Below are 20,426 nucleotides of genomic sequence, written 5' to 3'. Positions count from 1 at the left end.
CTAGTCAGAAATACATGTTTGTGTGTGGTTGGTGGCAGTGTGGCTTTTTATGAATGCTGATAGGAAGTAAACATCAAAAACAAGTTGTTATTTTTCTTTAATCTGAGCTGTACCTCCATCTTGTTATTAAAGTAGGAACACTGTTGGTTACTTTCAGATCTGTTCTTACTTAGTCCTCACAAAACCTTCATGTAATTGGTAACATTATCACCAGATTTACAGATGAATAGCCTTACAAAGGTTAAGTAATTTGCCTATGTCTAGTAGTGCAGCTAAGATCCAAAGAAACCCATGTACCTTCTGTTCATGCTTTCCCTCTAAAACCTAAAATTTGGAGATAGTTCTTCTGTTGTCATTTTCTAGAATGAAAAATTTCACGTAATTACTTACAAACCTTCTATTTATGTCATTAGTACTATGCATGTTAGGAATTATTTTTATTCTAAAAGCTCAATGTGTTCAAGTATAACTAATCTTCTTCCCTTCAAAAATAACTCCTTCAATTGATGGTATCAGTATTTTTCCAGTCTCCTAGATTTAAAACCTTAACATCATAATTTATTTATTCCATCATCTCCCTTGCCCCTCTGTGCCACATATTCATGAGCTGACAAGACTCAACAGCTCTATAACTATGTAGTATCTCTTACATTCATTTGCTTTTCTCCATCTTTATTTCTTTTACCCTAGTAAGAACCATATCCCTCCTTCTCTAATCTGTTAGCTAGTTTTAAACCAAAACTAGTCTGTTAGCTAGTTTTACCAATTTTAATCCCTTCTCTGCTCCAGGCCATCTTACAACTATTGCCAGAATAATCTTTGGAAAGCATAGTTCAGATGTTTAACCCTCCCTCAAAGGATCATTTTGTTAATTGACAAGCATTTACAGGTCTTCAAAATCTAGCCTTAAACTCATTTTGCCTCATCTCCTACCTTACCTTTTATGTACCTCTCATGTCAAGACATGAGACCTGTCCTCTTTTCTCTGATGGATGCATTTCTAACCATTCTTTAGTAGCTAATTAAAACATGACTTCTTCTATAAAGCCTCCCTTGGTATACATTTCTACTAAAAGTAATCTTACTCTGCCTTGAACTTCACAGGTTTTAATCACTGCCTCTCTTTGAGACCCTTATACTTTTCCTGCTTTTGGGGGAGTTTATTGTGTGTGTGGTTTGTTATGTTTTGTTTTGTTTCTTTTGGGGATAGGGTCTGCAGGCTGGAGTGCAGTGGCATGATCATAGCTCACTGCAGCCTTGAACTTCTGGGCTTAACCAGTCCTCCTGTATCAACCTCCCAAGTAGCTGGAACTGCAGACATAAGCCACTAAGCTGATTTTATTTTTTGTAGATACTGGGTCTGACTATGATGTCCAGGCTGGTCTCAAACTCCTGGCCTCAAGTGATGATCCTCCCACCTCAGTGTCCTAAAGTGCTGGGATTACAGACATGAGCTACCATACCTAGGTTTTTGTGTGTGTGTGTGTGTGTTTTAATATAACGTTTTCTGTATCTCTCTACCAGATTATTAGTTTATAGAAAAGAACTGAGTCTTATACCTTCTTATACAGTGCCTCTTCTAGTATTTTGCATATAAGAGACTTTCATTAAATATTTATGGATTGAATAAATAAATCTTAAAACAGATAAATGACACTGTATTTTCTTATGTATAGGATGAAGGTGACCAAGCAGCAAGTGTTGAAGAGCTGGAAAAACAGATTGAAAAACTGAGTAAAGTAAGCACTTTTCTGATTAACATTTAACATCTTCACAGTGTTTTAGAAATCTACATTGTATGGGGATTAGTTTTTCTGACTGCTAAGCAAAAACAAGCTTTTGGGGAGTAATTAAAAATGAAGATTCTGAATAGCATTTTTATCACCAAAAAATAAGATGACGAACTCTAGAAACATTCTTACAATTGAACTTTACAAGCTTAATGCTAAGGTTAAAAGCCTGCCTCTTAAAACACGATATTGAACTTAATCAGAGCCTAGAAAGAAAATATTCTATATTCTTCAGCTCTTCATATAAATATGAAATATCAATTAAGGCATAGTTTTATTTCTTGGAATTAATTACTAAAAAATTCAGGTGAATTTCTTAGTGACAGTTTCAGCATCTTAGGTCTTATTTTACGTTTGTGTATTTGTGGGTTTTGTTTGCATTGGATTTGTAAAGTGTACGTATTTACATACTTCTCATTAAAGAGAAGTGGTTTACACCTGTAATCTCAGCACTTTGGGAGGCTGAGGTGAGAGAATTGTTTGAGCCCAGGAGTTTGAGACAAGCCTGGGCAACATGGCGAGACCCCATCTCTATTTTTTTTTAAATTAAAATAAAAATAAAAACTGAATTTGATAGCATTAGTGAAATTTAAGATGAGCTTTTTATAAGAACAAAAATGAGTTTTTTAAAGGTATTACAACATGACTGTGTATGGTATTAATGTTAGATTCTTCACAGACCTATCCCAAAACTTAAATATACGTTGTCTAGGTTTACAACCTGAGTGTAAAAATAGGCAAATACAGGCTTAGCCAATTACATATATATTATTTGTTTTTTGTTTTGCTTTGCTTTTCGAAACAGAGTCTTGCTCTGTTACCTAGGCTGGAGTGAAATGGCATGATCACGGCAGCCTTGACCTCCCAGGCTCAAGCGATCCTCCCGCCTCAGCCTCCCTGGTAGCTGGAACTACAGGCATGTGCCGCCACGCCAGCTGATTTTTCATATTTTTTTTGTAGAGATGGGATGTCACTATGTTGCCAAGGCTGGTCTCTGATTCCTGGGTTTAAACGATCCACCCGCCTCGGCCTCCCAGAGTGCTGGGATTACAGGCATGAGCCACTGTGCCTGGCCTATATGTATTATTAGTTATATACTGTAATCAATAAGAGTTGAATTGAACCAGTTTGCTTTGGCTCCATAAAATACTTGATCCCATTGTTTATTATCAAGTAAAAGGATAAGTTTTATTTTCTCAGGTAACTTATCCTTTTACTCCATGGCAACAAAAATAATTATCCTTAAAATGATTTCTATCTTTATAAATGTTACTGAAATTGAAGTCGGGCATGAATATTTAGCCCTTTTGCTCTTTTCCCAGTAGTGAAATTTATGTGCTTAAAGGTATAAAAGTATAAAGTTACTTATACATTAATTTTTAAAGTATTTAACATCCCAAACCTAATTATATGTACCATTTTTTAACAGCAACAGAGTCAGTACAGAAGGAAGCTCTTTGATGCCTCTCACTCATTGCGTTCAGTGATGTTTGGCCAGGATCGTTACAGACGCCGGTACTGGATTCTTCCCCAATGTGGGGGGATTTTTGTAGAAGGCATGGAGAGTGGTGAAGGTAAGAACTAATAATCTGATACAAATTGTTAAATAAGAAACTATATATTTTAAAACTCTGTTACTTCTTCAATATATTTTATGTTCCCATAATCAATCTTTGGTAAACATGTAAAACCTTAATTCTCATTCCTTTTGAACTCATAATGCCCCTTCACTGATACACACTTCCTCCTAGCCGTTGATATTTCTTTTGCTACTCTTTCTGACATCAGACATAAGCTGTTCTTTCTTTCTTCTGTGGACAAAGACTTGCATTTGTATCTATATTACCTTTTGTAGCTGCTGTTCCATTTCTCTTTCTTCCCATTGTCAAACTTCCCAATAAGTGGTTTATTCTTTTAATAAGCATACATCCTGACAGTAACCCCCTGCAGGTAACTTGCTTAAATCTAAGATCATCATAATCCTCATTCCTTTTCAAATCTTGTTAATGTTTGAAGTTTGTGATCACTTCCTTCTCCTTCAAACTTCTTCCTTTTTTGAATTTTGTGTTACTGCAAATTCATGATATTCTACCTTTAGACTTCTCTCGCTGGCTCCATTTCTGTTACATTAACTAGCAGAGTACATTGTGCATTTATGTGCTTAGTAAACCTTCTTGAATTTAACTTTTCAGAACTCCATATCTGGACATTTTCAAATGCCAAATTCTGATGAAAACAAAAGTGTTATGTTAGTGCTTATAGATTTCAAAATAGCTATTGACTCATGTTGGTACAAGGAAGCAAAAATGTTTTTACATTCTGAAAATCTGTAAGCACTAACATTAACACTTTTGTCCCCGTCAGACATGGAAGAAAAAACACATTTTTGAATGCCTGCTATGTGCTAGACATTTCTAGGCACTGCAGGAGATACAAAGCTGTATAAAATAGAATCCATGTCATGTTTATAGTCCACTGGGGAGAGAAGACTGGCTAATCATATAGACGACTCTAATAGAAAATATAAATAAAGCAGTTGCTTTTAAGCATTTTATTTTTAGTAATGGGGTCACGTTTTTTTAAAATGAAAATGTTATGCAGAATCTCAACATCTAACAAAAACCAATTGTTCTGATTGATCTACTTGGGAGAATTTTCTAGCTTATACAGATAGACCTCTGTTCTATATACTTGCTTTCCGATTTAGTAGTGACCCCAGAGGCATCTCTAATGATGTTAGGATTCTGCAATAAGAGTAAGCTCAGAACCTATGAAAGCAAAGTGCCTAGAGGGATCAAAGCTGAGAAACATTATGTACCTTACTTAACATTTTGTCATAATGTTTGGTACAGATGGCCATCTCTGCCACTAGACTGTGAGCTCTTGGAGAGCAGAGATTAATTTTGGCAGGGGAATTACACTGAAATAGATAACCTGGGAGCAAAGTATGCATTGGATTGGAAGAAGAAGTAAAGAAACTGATTGTGCAACCGTTACAATAACCCAGCTGAGAAGTAGGGAGGCCATAACCTCAGGAGCAAACAGGGATAAAAGGAAGACAGAAAGAAGGATCTTCAAGGTTGAATTGCTGTAAGAAATTATTGAATATGATGTAGGAAAGTAGAAATTAGAGATAAATTTAATGACTTAATTCCCAATAGAAAATTTGTGGGCTAGACATGATGGCTCACACCTTTAATCCCAGCACTTTGGGAGGCCAAGACAGACAGATCCCTTGAGGCCAGGAGCTTGAGACCAACCTGGGCAACATGGCAAAACCTCGTCTCTAGCAAAAAATACAAAAATTAGCCAGGTGCAGTGACATGTGCCTATAGTCCCAACTACTCTGGAGGCTGAGGCACAAGAATCACTTGAACCCGGGAGACAGAGGTTGCAGTGAGCCAAGAGTGCACCACTGCACTCCAGCCTGGGTGACAGAGTGGACACTGTCTCAAAAACAAATACATATATACATACATAATAAAAGTTATGATACTTTGGCCAAGCACAGTGGCTCACATTTATAATCCCAGCACTTTGGGAAGCCAGCATGGGCAGATCACCTGAGGTCAGGAGTCCAAGACCAGCCTGAACAACATGGAGAAACCCCATCTCTACTAAAAATACAAAAAAACTAGCCAGGTGTGGTGGCGCATGCCTGTAATCCCAGCTACTCGGGAGGCTGAGGCAGGAGAATCACTTGAACCCAGGAAGCAAACGGAGGTTGCAGTGAGCCGAGATCGTGCCATTGCACTCCAGCCTGGGCAACAGGAGTGAAGATCTGTCTCAAAACAACAACAACAAAAAATTATGATACTTTAAAATGAATTAGAGCAGTCAATAGAAGGGGTTGTTTGAAATGAAATTAAGTCAAAGTTTTAGTATAGGATCTAATTTAAAATGACAAAATTATGTGTCATTTAGAAGTACAGAGGCTGGGAGATTTAAGAGCAGTTTTTTTTTTTTTAAATGCCCAGGTGAATGGCTTTTTAACCTTAGGTGTAATTAGAATCACCTGAAAAGCCTAAGAAAACGACTAATCTGAGCCCTACCCCAGACCAGTTAAATATTCAATATGATTAAGAGCCACGTTCTTCTTAATCACTTGGGCATGTAAACTTGAAGTATCTAGGACATCAACTTTCCTTCAGAATACCTGAAATCAGTCTCTTTGCAACACTCCTGAAATCAGTTCTTCATCATTGTATACCTGGATTATTACACCTGTCCTCAACTTCTCTATATACAATTCCCTCCTTCCATCACATTCTGTCAACATACCATGTCTCTACTCTGAAACCTTAAATGACTCTATAACCTGTAACATGAAGTAATAAATATATACTTAGCCTGGCATTCAAGACAGTATACAATTCTGAACCCAAGCTATCTTTACAGTGTTCTCTTAATGAGAATTCACCTAGTCCAATCTACTCACTCAACACATGTGTGTTCCTCCCCTTGCATCTTTGCCAAATCTTGTTTATTATAATAATCTGCTTTTCTTCTACCATCTAAATTTCACCCATCCATCTTGATCCAGCTCAAATCCTAAGCTTTTCCACAAACTTCCCAGCTTATTTAAGTGGACCTTTTAATATACGTGAAATTGAACCCCCAGAAAAGCAGGTAATTAATTAGACCATTATTTTAGCACATTAATATGTATACTATTTCCTTATTTAAATCTTATAATCTTTATCTCTACTTTTAATTTTCCACAGTGTTGGAAGGATAGTACTTTATATATCACAGGCACACTTAAAATACTCTAAGATTTAAATAAACAAATAAATAATTTAATGTCTTTATAAGGTTTACAAGAATAGCTTATAGGAGACAGTTTTGTTTTTTGTAATTTTAGGTCTCTCAGATTAACATAGATTGAATTTACATATTAGATCTCCTTTTCCATCCAGGCTCTTCTATGTAACCTCTCTGGACCCTGATTTCCCTTTCTGCAAAAAAAAAATTAATAAGCTGTATATGAATTCTTTGGTTGTTACAAGGATCATGTCAGATAATGGATCTAAAAGAACTACAAAGTGATATATAAATAGCAGTTGTACTTTATACTCTTATTTGTGGTCATTGCAGAGCAGGGAGAAGTAGGGATAATTTTTCACTTAGTTTATTTTCTTCTAAAGTTTTTTATTATTTCATTAATAGATATATTAATAGACATTAATAAAATAATAAGGGAATATATGTCTGCTATATTCTATGTGCTATGAACTTAATAGGTAATACATTCCTTCTCTTTATCTTACAGCTAATTAAAATGAGGAAAAACTCGGATGATTTATTCATCTAATGTTTATTTGCGCCTGTATTGTGCCTTGTACTAAGTGCTATGGAGATGCAAAAGAAGACCAGGCTCACTGGTTCATGCCTGTATTCCTAGCACTTTCAGAGGCTGAGGCAGGAGGATTGCTTGAGCCCAGGAGTTCACAACGAGCCTGGGCAACATAGCAAGACCTTGTCTCTACTAAAAATCATATATATATATAGGCACCTGTAATCTCAGTTAGTCAGGAGGTTGACATGGGGGATCACTTTAACATAACATGATGCAAAAGAATCAGTTAACCTGTCCCTATCCACAAAGAGCTCACAGTCTCATTGGAAAGATAGAGCACATATGAAGACAAAGAGAACATACAAGTATATAATATGAGCAAGTAGTGCTCTGACAGGCAAGGCTGATAAGGATCAGTAAGTGTCAAACTAGTAGAAGCTACCATAAATAAACAGGTGCTGAAAGTTAATTCAACATTAACAATATACATTATTGTCATCATCTTATTTATTACTTTTTTTTTTTTTTTTTTTTGAGACAGAGTCTCGCTCTGTTGCCCAGGCTGGAGTGCAGTGGAGTGATCTTGGCTCACTGCAAGCTCCACCTCCCGGGTTCATGCCGTTCTCCTGCCTCAGCCTCCCAAGTAGCTGGGACTACAGGTGCTCACCACCACTCCTGGCTAATTTTTTTTGTAGTTTTTTAGTAGAGACGGGGTTTCACTGTGTTAGCCAGAATGGTCTCGATCTCCTGACCTCGTGATCTGCCCGCCTCTGCCTCCCAAAGTGCTGGGATTACAGGTGTGAGCCACCGCACCCAGCTGCATATTTATTCCTTTTAAAAGTTCCTTAAAAGTATAATGTGTTCTTAATAAAGAAAGGTTAGATTTAACATTAAATATACAAGTTTTAAAAAAATATTTATAATAACATTAACATCAATTAATATTATGGGGAGAAGATATCAGACATTGGATTACCTTCACAGAAAAATATTAATTAACTTCATGTTGTACAAGAGGCAAGGTAATATATACCACAAGCAATACACATGGTGCTAATAACAACAACGTTTATTAGTGTTGATAACTTCAGAGCAGATAAATAACAGAGCACATGGGATCTCTGAGCCCCTACAATGGTTCCACAAGGGTGTGCCTTGTCCATTTGGAGACTGGACAAGAAACAAGATCACTCAAAGAGAGAAAACTCTACCTTCATAACACTGTATATTTTGAGGTTAGTCCAAGTCCTTCATTATTCTAAGAAACAACATATATCTCAAAGGACCTCTGGGCCTAGGAACAACACTAGGAAGTATGCATTACAAAAGACCAGGGTCTGCATACCAAGAACTTTGAGAATAGCAGCTAAAGACCCTACTGTTCCTCTGCAAATCAGCTCAGTGGCTAAGCCGGTTTGCTGATGGGTCTTGGGAACGAGAGAAGGAAGAGAGCACCCATGACCATTTAGCTAAGACTGAGAGTTTATTCCTTCTCAGTCCACCCCCTGACCCTTGGTGTGGCTCACTAGATAATAAGCGTCCTCATCTGGAATAGAAAGCAATTAGATTTTAAATGGGGCCTTCAGTGTTTGTTGAGAGTGCTGAGTCATTATATAGCCAAAGAAATTCCAAAACAAACAATATACCACAGCATTAGGAGATACAGAGCTCCCCTGAGCAATCTGGCTGCATATCCAACAAACAGTTCAAAGCTATGCAATTCTCTAATACTAACTCAGGTCAAGGAAGCAATGCTAATTTGTTCAGTGATATGATCCCAGGCTCTTAATGGTAGCGTTTCCCATGATAGCAATTGCGGGTCATACCCTCAGCTTCATAGGTGTCTATTCAAGGCAAGAGCCCTTGTACAAAGTAATGAAAGCCTGTATCCTTAACACCTGCGGATAGGCTCTAATGCTAGCACTGGAGACCACCGCTGGGAAAGTGACCAGTGTCTTAGATTTTGAGTCACTATTAAAGGTCTCATAGTATTTCCAAAATGTGCAGTGTTATGTACAGGTGGGAGGCAGGGAAAGCATGCCTTTCACATAAGACTAGTTCCATTGGATTACAGAGGTTTCATGCTACATTTTATATCCACTTGGTATTTATGTTTTCCTGGGGTTAACACACTGTTGGCATGCTATTAGACTCAACTGCAGGTCTGAAGTGGAAGTATTTGGTTGAGAGTTTTATGCTGCTTTGGGGTTCTCCTAATGTGGGACATGGATCCACTGGGAGCCAAGATGTCAGAGTACATGTTTCTCTGCACCTGAGAAGATGAATAGAGTTTTACACAGTATGACTAGTAAGGGAAGACTTATGGAGGGCCAGGGCAAATGAGAACTCTGGGAGTAGAATTTCCGGAAGGTCCTCCGCAGTTGAATATGTTAAGCATAACAGATCCCACACTGTGATAGTTTTGCACTGAGTGTCATTGTGTGGGATTGCTGCACAGGATTATTTGGTACAGTTTGTTAATATCTGCAAGAAAGGTGAAGAGAGAGTCATTCCTGCTCCAACCACCCTTTCACTTTTTTTGGTCAGGCACGTTTATGCCCAAAGCACAGTCCATCATCATCTTCAAGGACAACCTATATGGTCTGTTCTTTCTTTCTGGAACAGTAAATTCCACATGAAAGCAGGAGTTGTACTTTCCCACTAGAGATACCCTGTGGATAGAATATACTACATGGATATAGAGACTGCAGCAAAATCTCCCACTTGCAGAATAAGCATACAACAGAAATTTAGAATGTTTGGAATAAAGAGAGAATCAAAGTTGCTCTTCTGTAGGTGTAGCTAGCAAGTGTCACCAGGAAGTCAGGAGGGCATCCAAGTTTGTATCCATCCATTTGTCTGTAATATGAACACACAAACCTCCCAGCCACCTGTTGAAATTATGACAGGTACAAGGAAAGAACTATTGAAGTGTAAAAACTCAGGTCTTGGCATACCAAGTAAATTCTTTGTCTGTTTCTGATTTTTGACTCCCAGGTGCCAAGGAACTTCACCAAAGTGGAGGGACCTTTATGAGTATAAACAGCAGAGGTAACCCAGACCAGACAATCTTACAGAAGTCATTGTTAAAGGGATGGGCACAGCTGTCTTTCAGAATGCTGTTCCATTATTCTATACTGCCTGTGGATAAGAGGGAGCCTAGAATAGCCACTTAGTACCATGTTGGCAATACCATTCTACATGGTCCCATTGTAGAATGCCAGCAGCTGTGAAAGCACTTTCACTGCTTGATTGTGTCATATCTGGAAACCCCAATATATAACAGTATGCCTCAGTCTTGATAGCATGTATATTATCTGCAAATGCAAGAGACACAGTAACTCCAAAGGTGTATACCATTCATTAGCTAGAGGAGATCAAACACCCAAAAACTAACACATGCCATCAGCGTCTCTGCCTGAGACCAGTCATAGATCACTTGTAGTTCCAGTGTCAAACAGGGTTAGGCAAACGGGTTTGTTAAATTGTGAAATGGTGTTGCGCAGTACCCCTGCCTGAGTCTGTTCTTGTATAAGAAATGCAACCTGTTTCACCTCTAGGTGTGCAACACTGTCGCACGATGTCTGCCGACCTTGTAAGTATAGGTGGGTTTTGGCAACATACCTGGCCAACAGTTATAGAAGCTACCAACAGAAGTCACAAAAAAAGGTCTAACTAAGGGCAAGGCATGGTGGCTTATACCTGTAATCCCAGCACTTTGGGAAGCTGAGGTGGGAGAATCAGTTGAGCCCAGGAGTTCAAGACCAGCCTGGGTAACATGGTGGAATCACATCTCTACAGAAAAATTAGCCAGGTGTAGTTCCAGCTACTCAGGAGTTTGAGGTGGGAGAATCAATTAAGCACAGGAGTTCGAGGCTACAGTGAGCCACAATCGCATCACTGCACTTCAGCCTCGGGGACAGAGCAAGACCCTGTCTCAAAAAGAAAAAAAGTCCAACTGACATGTCAACTTAAATACCCCACCCTGATAAAGGAACAACTAAAGTTCACGCAAAAGGTCCAAAAGCCTTCATAGTGATTGTAATTCTAATCTTTCAGCCACAGGTAACACGGAATCCAAACCCCAGTTGAGGAATTTGTTTGCCAGAGCTCTTTTGCAGTCTGGAATAATAGATACTGGTCCTCCATTTCTAGCAAATCCATAAATATTGAAGGCTGTTCTCTTTTCCATCTAGGGTACATGGTTAGTGATCCCTTGGAAGAGATTAAAGGGGAATGAGCCCACCCGTATTTCTCCTTGAGTTTGAAAGGGCTCAGATTAGGAACAAAGAATCTTGGCTTCTAGAGTTGACTCAAATTCATAAAGTAGAACTGATGACTAGGAGCATTCCCACCAGCAATGCCACTTCCAGAGTCAAGGTAATGCAGGGTATCTCCCTGTCTCTATGTCCTTTTCTGGAGAGTCTCGAGGTTGTGAGATCTTCCAAGTTTGTGTGGATGAGGCTTAATAGCCCTCGTCCTCCCCAGGGACCTTCTTCACATAATCTTCTAGTGAATCCACCTCTCCCAATAATTACTCAAGCCTGTAAACTATTCAGTATCACGTTTCATCTCACATGTCCCTTTTCCACAGTCTCAGTGGGTCTTTTAACTTTTTGAATAGGACCACACTCCCACACGCAAGAATTACGCCACCTCTCAATTTCTGTCTTATTCCTTCTGAGCAATACCACATTTATTGGTGTGAGGGAGACTGCCTGAAGTTGGGCCCATCTGTCTATTCCTTCTTTTGTTCTTTCTTTATATTTTGGGCAGAAACCTGTGCATCTCGTGAGACCCTGTCTCTTTCCATTTCCACCCCTGCTGGGGGGCTTGTATGACCTAAAAGAACTATTTCATGTCCAACATTGCCTCCCAGATGAAGGAATAAAGTCAAAGCCGTTGTCCGCTTAGGAGGACCTGCTCTGATTCGGTCATCCAACATTCTCTGCACCGAGAGCATGTTGTTAGGGATTCTGTACTCAAACCCTGGATTTTCTTATAATTATGCTAACACAGCCGGTTGTCTCAGAGTGTGTCCAAGTAACTACACTATCTGTGGATCTAGTCCACTTCACATTCAAGTCTCAGGAAAATCACCGCAATGGTAATATGTATTACCCATGCTACCAAGCATCCAGTTTAGAAGCAGGGTGACAACATCAGCCCCGTATTATTCGTCAACCCAGACTGCTCATTGTTCAACCAGGCCATGTGTTTCCCTTTACTCAGCTTCACTTAACACCACTGTTGTCTCCTAACCATGCAAGTTAGCAGGCCAAGCCTCTGCTATCCCTACAGTAGTGAACCTATTAAGAGCCTTGCTCTTGCTCTGTATAATGCTGGACTCCTCCTGCTGGTGTTCCCACTCAGGCTCCTGAATACCGTGCCTCACAGTAACTGGCTTCACATACAGCAGGACCAGCTGCCTCATACTGTAGATAAACAGTGGGAATTTGTCCCACCTTCCCTTCTAGAGAGACTACCACACCCTTTCTAGTGCACCCTTCCCCTTTGTACTCTTGAAAATCTCTTAAGTTGATAAGGAGAAGAGAGAGAACTTAATTTCAAGCCACCTTATTACACTGGAAAGCCTCTTTACCACTTGAGGGCTTCTGCCATTCTCAGGCATAGCTGCTGAGACCATCCTAACTGCCAAGTGAATGACCACTGTGCCCAGAAGATATTATTTGACCCATAGGTTCTCTTCTTTCAGAAAGCCATGACATCGGGACTTTGTTGGGCACCAACTGTAGTACAAGATGCATAGTTATGCAAACCACTGACCCACATGGTGCTAATAGCAGCAAAGTTTGTTAGTGAGAGTAACCTACAAGCAGAGAAGTAACCATACACAGGATTCCCAGCCTCCATAATGAGTCCACAGGACTTGGACATGCAACAAGACTACTCCAAGAGATGAAACACCGTACCCCACACCTTGCTCTGTATGCATTAGTGTGAGAAAGAGTAGAAAGCACTTAATTTCTGAGTAATGATAAACATTATCAAGGGACCTTTGGGTTTAGAAACAGTGCTAGGACATATGCATATCAAGGGTAAAAGTCCACATAGGGAGGACGCTGAGAACAGTGTTGATGTCAGCTGAAGGCCTTCTGACCTGCTGCTGCCTCTCAGGGAAGTTGGAAAGAAGAAAGCCCCCATGGCCTTCCAGCCAAAACCAAGGATTTTTTTTCCAGTTCAGTTCACTGTTTTTGTTTGTTTGTTTTTTGTTTTGTTTTATTATACTGTAAGTTCTGAGATACAAGTGCAGAACGTACAGGTTTGTTACACAGGTATTCACGTGCTATGGTGGTTTGCTGCACCCATCAAACCGTCATCTACATTAGGTATTCCTCCTAATGCTATCCCTCCCCCAGACCCTCACCCCACCAACAGGCCCTGGTGTGTGATGTTCCCTTCCCTATGTCCATGTGTTCTTATTGTTCAACTCCCGCTTACGAGTGGGAACATGTGGTGTTTGGTTTTCTGTTCCTCTGTTAGCTTGCTGAGAGTGATGGTTTCCAGCTTCATCCATGTCCCTGCAAAGGACGTGAACTCATCCTTTTTTATTTCTGCATAGTATTCCATGGTGTATATGTGCCACATTTTCTTTATCCAGTCTATCATTGATGGGCATTTGAGTTGGTTCCAAGTCTTTGCTATTGTGAACAGTGCTGCAATAAACATACATATGCATGTGTCTTTATAGTAGAATGATTTATAATCCTTAGGGTATATACCCAGTAATGGGATTGCTGGATCAAATTGTATTCCTGGCTCTAGATCCTTGAGGAATCGCCACACAGTCTTCCACAATGGTTGAACTAATTTACATTCCCACCAACAGTGTAAAAGTGTTCCTATTTCTCCATATCCTCTCCAACACCTGTTGTTTCCTGACTTTTTAATGATTGCCATTCTAACTGGCATGAAATGGTATCTCATTGTGGTTTTGATTTGCATTTCTCTAATGACCACTGATGATGAGCATTTTTTCATGTGTCTGTTGGCTGCATAAATATCTTCTCTTGGGAAGTGTCTGTTCATATCCTTCGCCCGCTTTTTGATGGGATTATTTTTTTCTTATAAATTTGTTGAAGTTCCTTGTAGATTCTGGATATTAGCCCTTTGTCAGATGGATAGATTGCAAAAATTTTCTCTCATTTTGTATGTTGAGTTTATTGAGAGTTTTTAGCATGACGGCTGTTGAATTTTGTCAAAGGTCTTTTCTGCATCTATTGAGATAATCATGTGGGTTTTGTCATTGGTTCTGTTTATGTGATGGATTATGTTTATTGATTTCTGTATGTTGAAACAGCCTTGCATCCCAGGGATGAAGCCAACTTGATCATGGTGGATAAGCTTTTTGATGTGCTGCTGTATTCAACTTGCCAGTATTTTATTGAGAATTTTCACATCAATGTTCATCTAGGATATTGGCCTGAAATTTTCTTTTTTTTTGTTGTGTCTCTGCCAGGTTTTGGTATCAGGATGATGCTGGCCTTATAAAATGAGTTAGGAAGGAGTCCCCCTTTTTCTATTGTTTGGAATAGTTTCAAAAGGAATGGTAGCAGCTCTTTTTTGTACCTCTGGTAAAATTTGGCTGTGAATCCGTCTGGTACTAGCTTTTTTTGGCTGGTAGGCTATTAATTATTGCCTCAATTTCAGAACTTGTTATTGGTCTATCCAGGGATTCGACTTCTTCCTGATTTAGTCTTGGGAGAGTGTATGTGTCCAGGAATTTATCCATTTCTTCCAGATTTTCTAGTTTATTTGTGTAGAGGTGTTTATAGTATTCTCTGATGGTAGTTTATATTTCTGTGGTATCAGTGGTGATATCCACTCTATCATGTTTTATTGTGTCTATTTGATTCTTCTCTCTTTTCTTCTTTATTAGTCTGGCTAGTAGTCTATCTATTTTGTTGATCTTTTCAAAAAACCAGCTCCTGGATTCATTGATTTTTTTGAAGGGCCTTTTGTGTCTCTGTCTCCTTCAGTTCTGCTCTGATCTTAGTTATTTCTTGCGTTCTGCTAGCTTTTGAATTTGTTTGCTCTTGCCTCTCTAGTTCTTTTAATTGTGATGTTAAGGTGTCGATTTTAGATCTTTCCTGCTTTCTCTTATGGGCATTTAGTGCTATAAATTTCCCTCTAAACACTGCTTTGGCTGTGTCCCAGAGATTCTGGTACATTGTGTCTTTGTTCTCATTAGTTTCAAATAACTTATTTATTTCTGCCTTCATTTCATTATTTACCCAGTAGTCATTCAGGCACAGGTTGTTTGGTTTCCATGTAGTTGTGTGATTTTGAGTGAGTTTCTTAACCCTGAGTTATAATTTGATTGCACTGTGGTCTGAGAGACTGTTAATTATTATTTCCGTGGTTTTGCATTTGCTGAGGAGTGTTTTACTTCCAATTATGTGGTCAATTTTAGAATAAGTGCAATGTGGTGCTGAGAAGAATGTATATTCTGTTGATTTGGGGTGGAGAGTTCTGTAGATGTCTATTAGGTCCCCTTGCTCCAGAGCTGAGTTCAAGTCCTGAATGTTCTTGTTAACTTTCTGTCTTGTTGATCTGTCTAACATTGACAGTGGGGTGTTAAAGTCTCCCACTATTCTTATGTTAGAGTCTAAGTCTCTTTGTAGGTCTCTAAGAACTTGCTTTATTAATTTGGGTGCTGCTGTATTGGATGCATATATATTTAGGATAGTTAGCTCTTGTTGTGTTGATCCCTTTACCATTATGTAATGCCTTTCTTTGTCTTTTTTTATCTTTGTTGGTTTAAAGTCTGCTTTATCAGAGACTAGGATTGTAACCCCTGCATTTTTTGCTTTCCATTTGCTTGGTAAATATTCCTCCATCCCTTTGTTTTGAGCCCTATTTGTATCTTTTCGTGTGAGATGCGTCTCCTGAATACAGCACACCGATGGGTCTTGACTCCTTATCCAGTTTGCCAGTCTGTGTCTTTTATTTGGGGCATTTAGCCTGTTTACATTTAAGTTTAATATTGTTATGTGTGTATTTGATCCTGTCATTATGGTGCTAGCTGGTTATTTTGCCCAATAGTTGATGCAGTTTCTTCATAGTCTTGATGGTCTTTACAATTTGGTATGTTTTTGCAGTGGCTGGTACCGGTATTTCCTTTCCATGTTTAGTGCTTCCTTCAGGAGCTCTTGTAAGACAAGCCTGGTGGTGACAAAATCTCTCAGCATTTGCCTGTCTGTAAAGGATTTTATTTCTCCTTCACTTATGAAGCTGAGTTTGACTGGAGATGAAATTCTGGGTTGAAAATTCTTTTTTTGTTGGTTTTCTTTGTTGTTGTTGTTGTTTTTGTTTGTTTTTTTGCTTTTCAAACTTTATTATTATCAGTAAGCAACTTTATGTGTTATCACAAACTCTTCTTTAACAGTACTTTTCCTGGCTGTACACTATTTCCAAAAAATGACCTAGCTACTCTTTTTTTTTTTTTTTTTTAATTATACTTTACGTTCTAGGGTACATGTGCACAACATGCAGGTTTGTTACATATGTATACAGGTGCCATGTTGGTGTGCTGCACCCATTAACTCATCATTTACATTAGGTATATTTCCTAATGCTATCCCTCCCCTCTCCCCTGTCCCCACAATAGGCCCTGGTGTGTGATGTTCCCCTTCCTGTGTCCAAGTGATCTCATTGTTCAATTCCCACCTATGAGTGAGCACATGCGGTGTTTGGTTTTCTGTTCTTGCGATAGTTTGCTGAGAATGATGGTTTCCAGCTGCATCCATGTCCCTACAAAGGACATGAACTCATCCTTTTTTATGGCTGCATAGTATTCCATGGTGTATATGTGCCACATTTTCTTAATCCAGTCTGTCACTGATGGACATTTGGGTTGATTCCAAGTCTTTGCTATTGTGAATAGTGCCACAATAAACGTACGTGTGCATGTGTCTTTATAGCAGCATGATTTATAATCCTTTGGGTATATACCCAGTAATGGGATGGCTGAGTCAAATGGTATTTCTAGTTCTAGATCCTTGAGGGATCACCACACTATTTTCCACAATGGTTGAACTAGTTTACAGTCCCACCAACAGTGTAAAAGTGTTCCTGTTTGTCCACATCCTCTCCAGCACCTGTTGTTTCCTGACTTTTTAATGATTGCCATTCTAATTGGTGTGAGATGGTATCTCATTGTGGTTTTGATTTGCATTTCTCTGATGGCGAGTGATGATGAGCATTTTTTCATGTGTCTGTTGGCTGTATAAATGTCTTATTTTGAGAAGTATCTGTTCATATCTTTTGCCCACTTTTTGATGGGGTTGTTTGTTTTTTTCTTGTAAATTTGTTTGAGTTCTTTGTAGGTTCTGGATATTAACCCTTTGTCAGATGAGTAGATTGCAAAACTTTTCTCCCATTCTGTAGATTGCCTGTTCACTCTGATGGTAGTTTCTTTTGCTGTGCGGAAGCTCTTTAGTTTAATTAGATCCATTTGTCAATTTTGGCTTTTGTTGCCATTGCTTTTGGTGTTTTAGACATGAAGTCCTTGCCCATGCCTATGTCCTGAATGGTATTACCTAGTTTTTCTTCTAGGGTTTTTATGGTTTTAGGTCTAACATTTAAGTCTCTAATCCATCTTGAATTAATTTTCGTATAGGGACTAAGGAAAGGATCCAGTTTCAGCTTTCTGTTTATGGCTAGCTATAAATTCTTTTCTTTAAGAATGTTGAATATTGGCCCCTGCTCTCTTTTGGCTTCTAGGGTTTCTGCAGAGAGATCTGCTGTTAGTCTGATGGATTTCCCTTTGTGGAACCCAACCCAACCCAACCCAGAGAAAAAACCCAACCTTTTTCTCTGGCTGCCCTTAACATTTTTTCGTTCATTTCAACCTTGGTGAATCTGATGATTATGTGTCTTGGGGTTGCGCTTCTCAAGGAGTATCTTTGTGGTGTTCTCTGTATTTTGAATGTTGGTCTCTCATGCTAGGTTGGGGAAGTTCTCCTGGATAATATCCTGAAGTATGTTTTCCAGCTTAGTTCCATTCTCCCCATCACTTTCAGGTACATCAATCAAACGTAGGTTTGGTCTTTTCACATAGTCCCATATTTCTTGGAAGCTTTGTTCATTTCTTTTCATTCTTTTTTCTCTAATCTTGTCTTCACACTTTATTTCATTAAGTTGATATTCAATCATTGATATCCTTTCTTCTGTTTGATTCGGCTATTGCTACTTGTGTGTGCTTTCCAAAGTTCTCGTGCTGTGTTTTTCAGCTCCATCAGGTCATTTATGTCCTTCTGTAAACTGGTTTTTCTAGTTAGCAATCCTTCTAACCTTTTTTCAACGTTCTTAGCTTCCTTGCATTGGATTAGAACATGCTCCTTTAGCTCAGAGGAGTTTGTTATTACCCACCTTCTGAAGCCTACTTCTGTTAATTCGTCAAACTCATTCTCCATCCAGTTTTGTTCCCTTGCTGGCAAGGAGTTGTGTTCCTTTGGAGGAGAAGAGGCGTTCCGGTTTTGGGAATTTTCAGCCTTTTTGTGCTGGTTTTTCCTCATCTTCATGGATTTATCTACCTTTGGTCTTTGATGTTGGTGAGCTTCGGATGGAATTTCTGTGTGGACGTCCTTTTGATTGATGTTGATGCTATTCCTTTCTGTTTGTTAGTTTTCCTTCTAACAGGCCCCTCTGCTGCAGGTCTGCTGGAGTTTGCTGGAGGTCCACTCCAGATCCTATTTGCCTGTATCACCAGTGGAGGCTGCAGAACAGCAAAGATTGCTACCTGTTCCTTCCTGTGGAACCTTCGTCCCACAGGGGCACCCACCACATGCCAGCCAGAGCTCTCCTGTATGAGGTGTCTGTCGACCCCTGCTCTGAGGTGTCTCCCACTCAGGAGGCACGGGGGTCGGGGACTCAATTGAGGAGGCAGTCTGTCCCTTAGCAGAGCTGAAATACTGTGCTGGGAGATCCTCTGCTCTCTTCAGAGCCAGCAGGCAGGAACGTTTAAGTGTGCTGAAGCTGTGCCCACAGCCGTGTCTTCCCCCAGGAAGATGGGAGTTTGATCTGTAAGCCCCTGACTGGGGTTGCTGTCTTTCTTTAAGAGATACCCTGCCCAGAGAGGAGGAATCTAGAGAGGCAGTCTGACTACAGCAGCTTCGCTGAGCTGCAGTGGGCTCCACCCAGTTCGAACCTCATGGCAGTTTTATTTACACCGTGAGGGGAAAACCGCCTACTCAAGCCTCTGTAATGGCGGACGCCCCTCCCCACACCAAGGTCAACCATCCCAGGTTGACTTCAGACTGCTGTGCTTGCAGTGAGAATTTCAAGCCAGTGGATCTTAGTTTGCTAGGCTCTGTGAGGGTGAGATCTGCTGAGCTAGACCACTTGGCTTCCTGGCTTCACCCCCCTTTCCAGGGGAGTGAATGGTTCTGTCTCGCTGGCACTCCAGGCACCACTGGGGTGTGAAAAAAATTCCTGCGGCTAGCTCAGTGTCTGCCCAAATGGCCACCCAGTTTTGTGGGTGAAACCCAGTGCCCTGGTGGCACAGGCACCGGAGGCAATCTCCTGGTCTGCAGATTACAAAGACTGTGGGAAAAGCATAGTATCTGGGCCGGCGTGCACCATTCTTCAAGGCAGAGTCTCTCATGGCTTCCCTTGGCTAAGAGAGGGAGTTCCCAGACCCCTTGCACTTCCCAGGTGAGGCGACGCCCCACCCTACTTCGGCTTGCCCTCTGTGGGCTGCACCCACTGTCTAGCCAGTCCCGATGAGATGAGCCAAGTACCTCAGTTGGAAATGCAGAAATCCCCCACCTTCTGCGTTGATCACGCTGGGAGCTGCAGACCGGAGCTGTTGGTGTTCAGCCATCTTTCCTGGAAGTAGTTCACTGTTTTTTAGAAAACCATTTGGAGTATGTTAGATTGTAGATAATTTATTCACTATTGGAAGGAAACTGAAACATTTATTGTTAATTATACTGTGATATGAATACTATTCTTCCATTTTGTATTAGGATATAGTTACAGCATTAAGTTTGCAAGTATACAGTGTAATTGCTACCATGGAAATACGAAAATCTTACCTTAAAGATAATGGTTTTATGTTATCATCTTAAAATTTTTAGATCAGCCTGGAAAGGAACAGTCTTAAATAGACATAATAAGAATCTGCTTCCTTTAGTCTCTTCCACAATAATCTCAAGATGCTTCCTAGCATCTTCCTTCCATGATCTTCAAGCTGCTTCCTAGGAGCTGGTTTGTGGTAACACTGCCAACTGAAGATGGGAAAGCTCTGCAAGTACTCCTAAGGCTTAGCGGTACTGAATGGGTAGGGGCGCTTGAGCCCTAGGAAGAGGCCA

General features: G+C 39.9%; 1 protein-coding gene across 31 annotated transcripts in view; it reads left to right on the top strand.

Moving 5' to 3' along the window:
- The window catches only part of LOC105493186 (bromodomain adjacent to zinc finger domain 2B), a 412,599-nt gene that overhangs the window by 352,622 nt on the left and 39,551 nt on the right, over nucleotides 1-20,426 (top strand). For all 31 annotated transcript variants that reach the window (XM_071072832.1, XM_024796394.2, XM_011760666.3 and 28 more), the window contains 2 exons: nucleotides 1,677-1,739; nucleotides 3,220-3,364. In XM_071072832.1, coding sequence (XP_070928933.1) covers nucleotides 1,677-1,739; nucleotides 3,220-3,364 — 208 coding nt within the window. The remainder of the gene's footprint in view (nucleotides 1-1,676; nucleotides 1,740-3,219; nucleotides 3,365-20,426) is intronic.

Source organism: Macaca nemestrina, chromosome 11 (assembly GCF_043159975.1).
Source record: "Macaca nemestrina isolate mMacNem1 chromosome 11, mMacNem.hap1, whole genome shotgun sequence".
In the NCBI taxonomy this organism is placed as follows: Eukaryota; Metazoa; Chordata; class Mammalia; order Primates; family Cercopithecidae; genus Macaca; species Macaca nemestrina.
The sequence above is the reverse complement of the archived record's forward strand: the minus strand, read 5'-3'. Positions and strand labels throughout refer to the sequence as shown.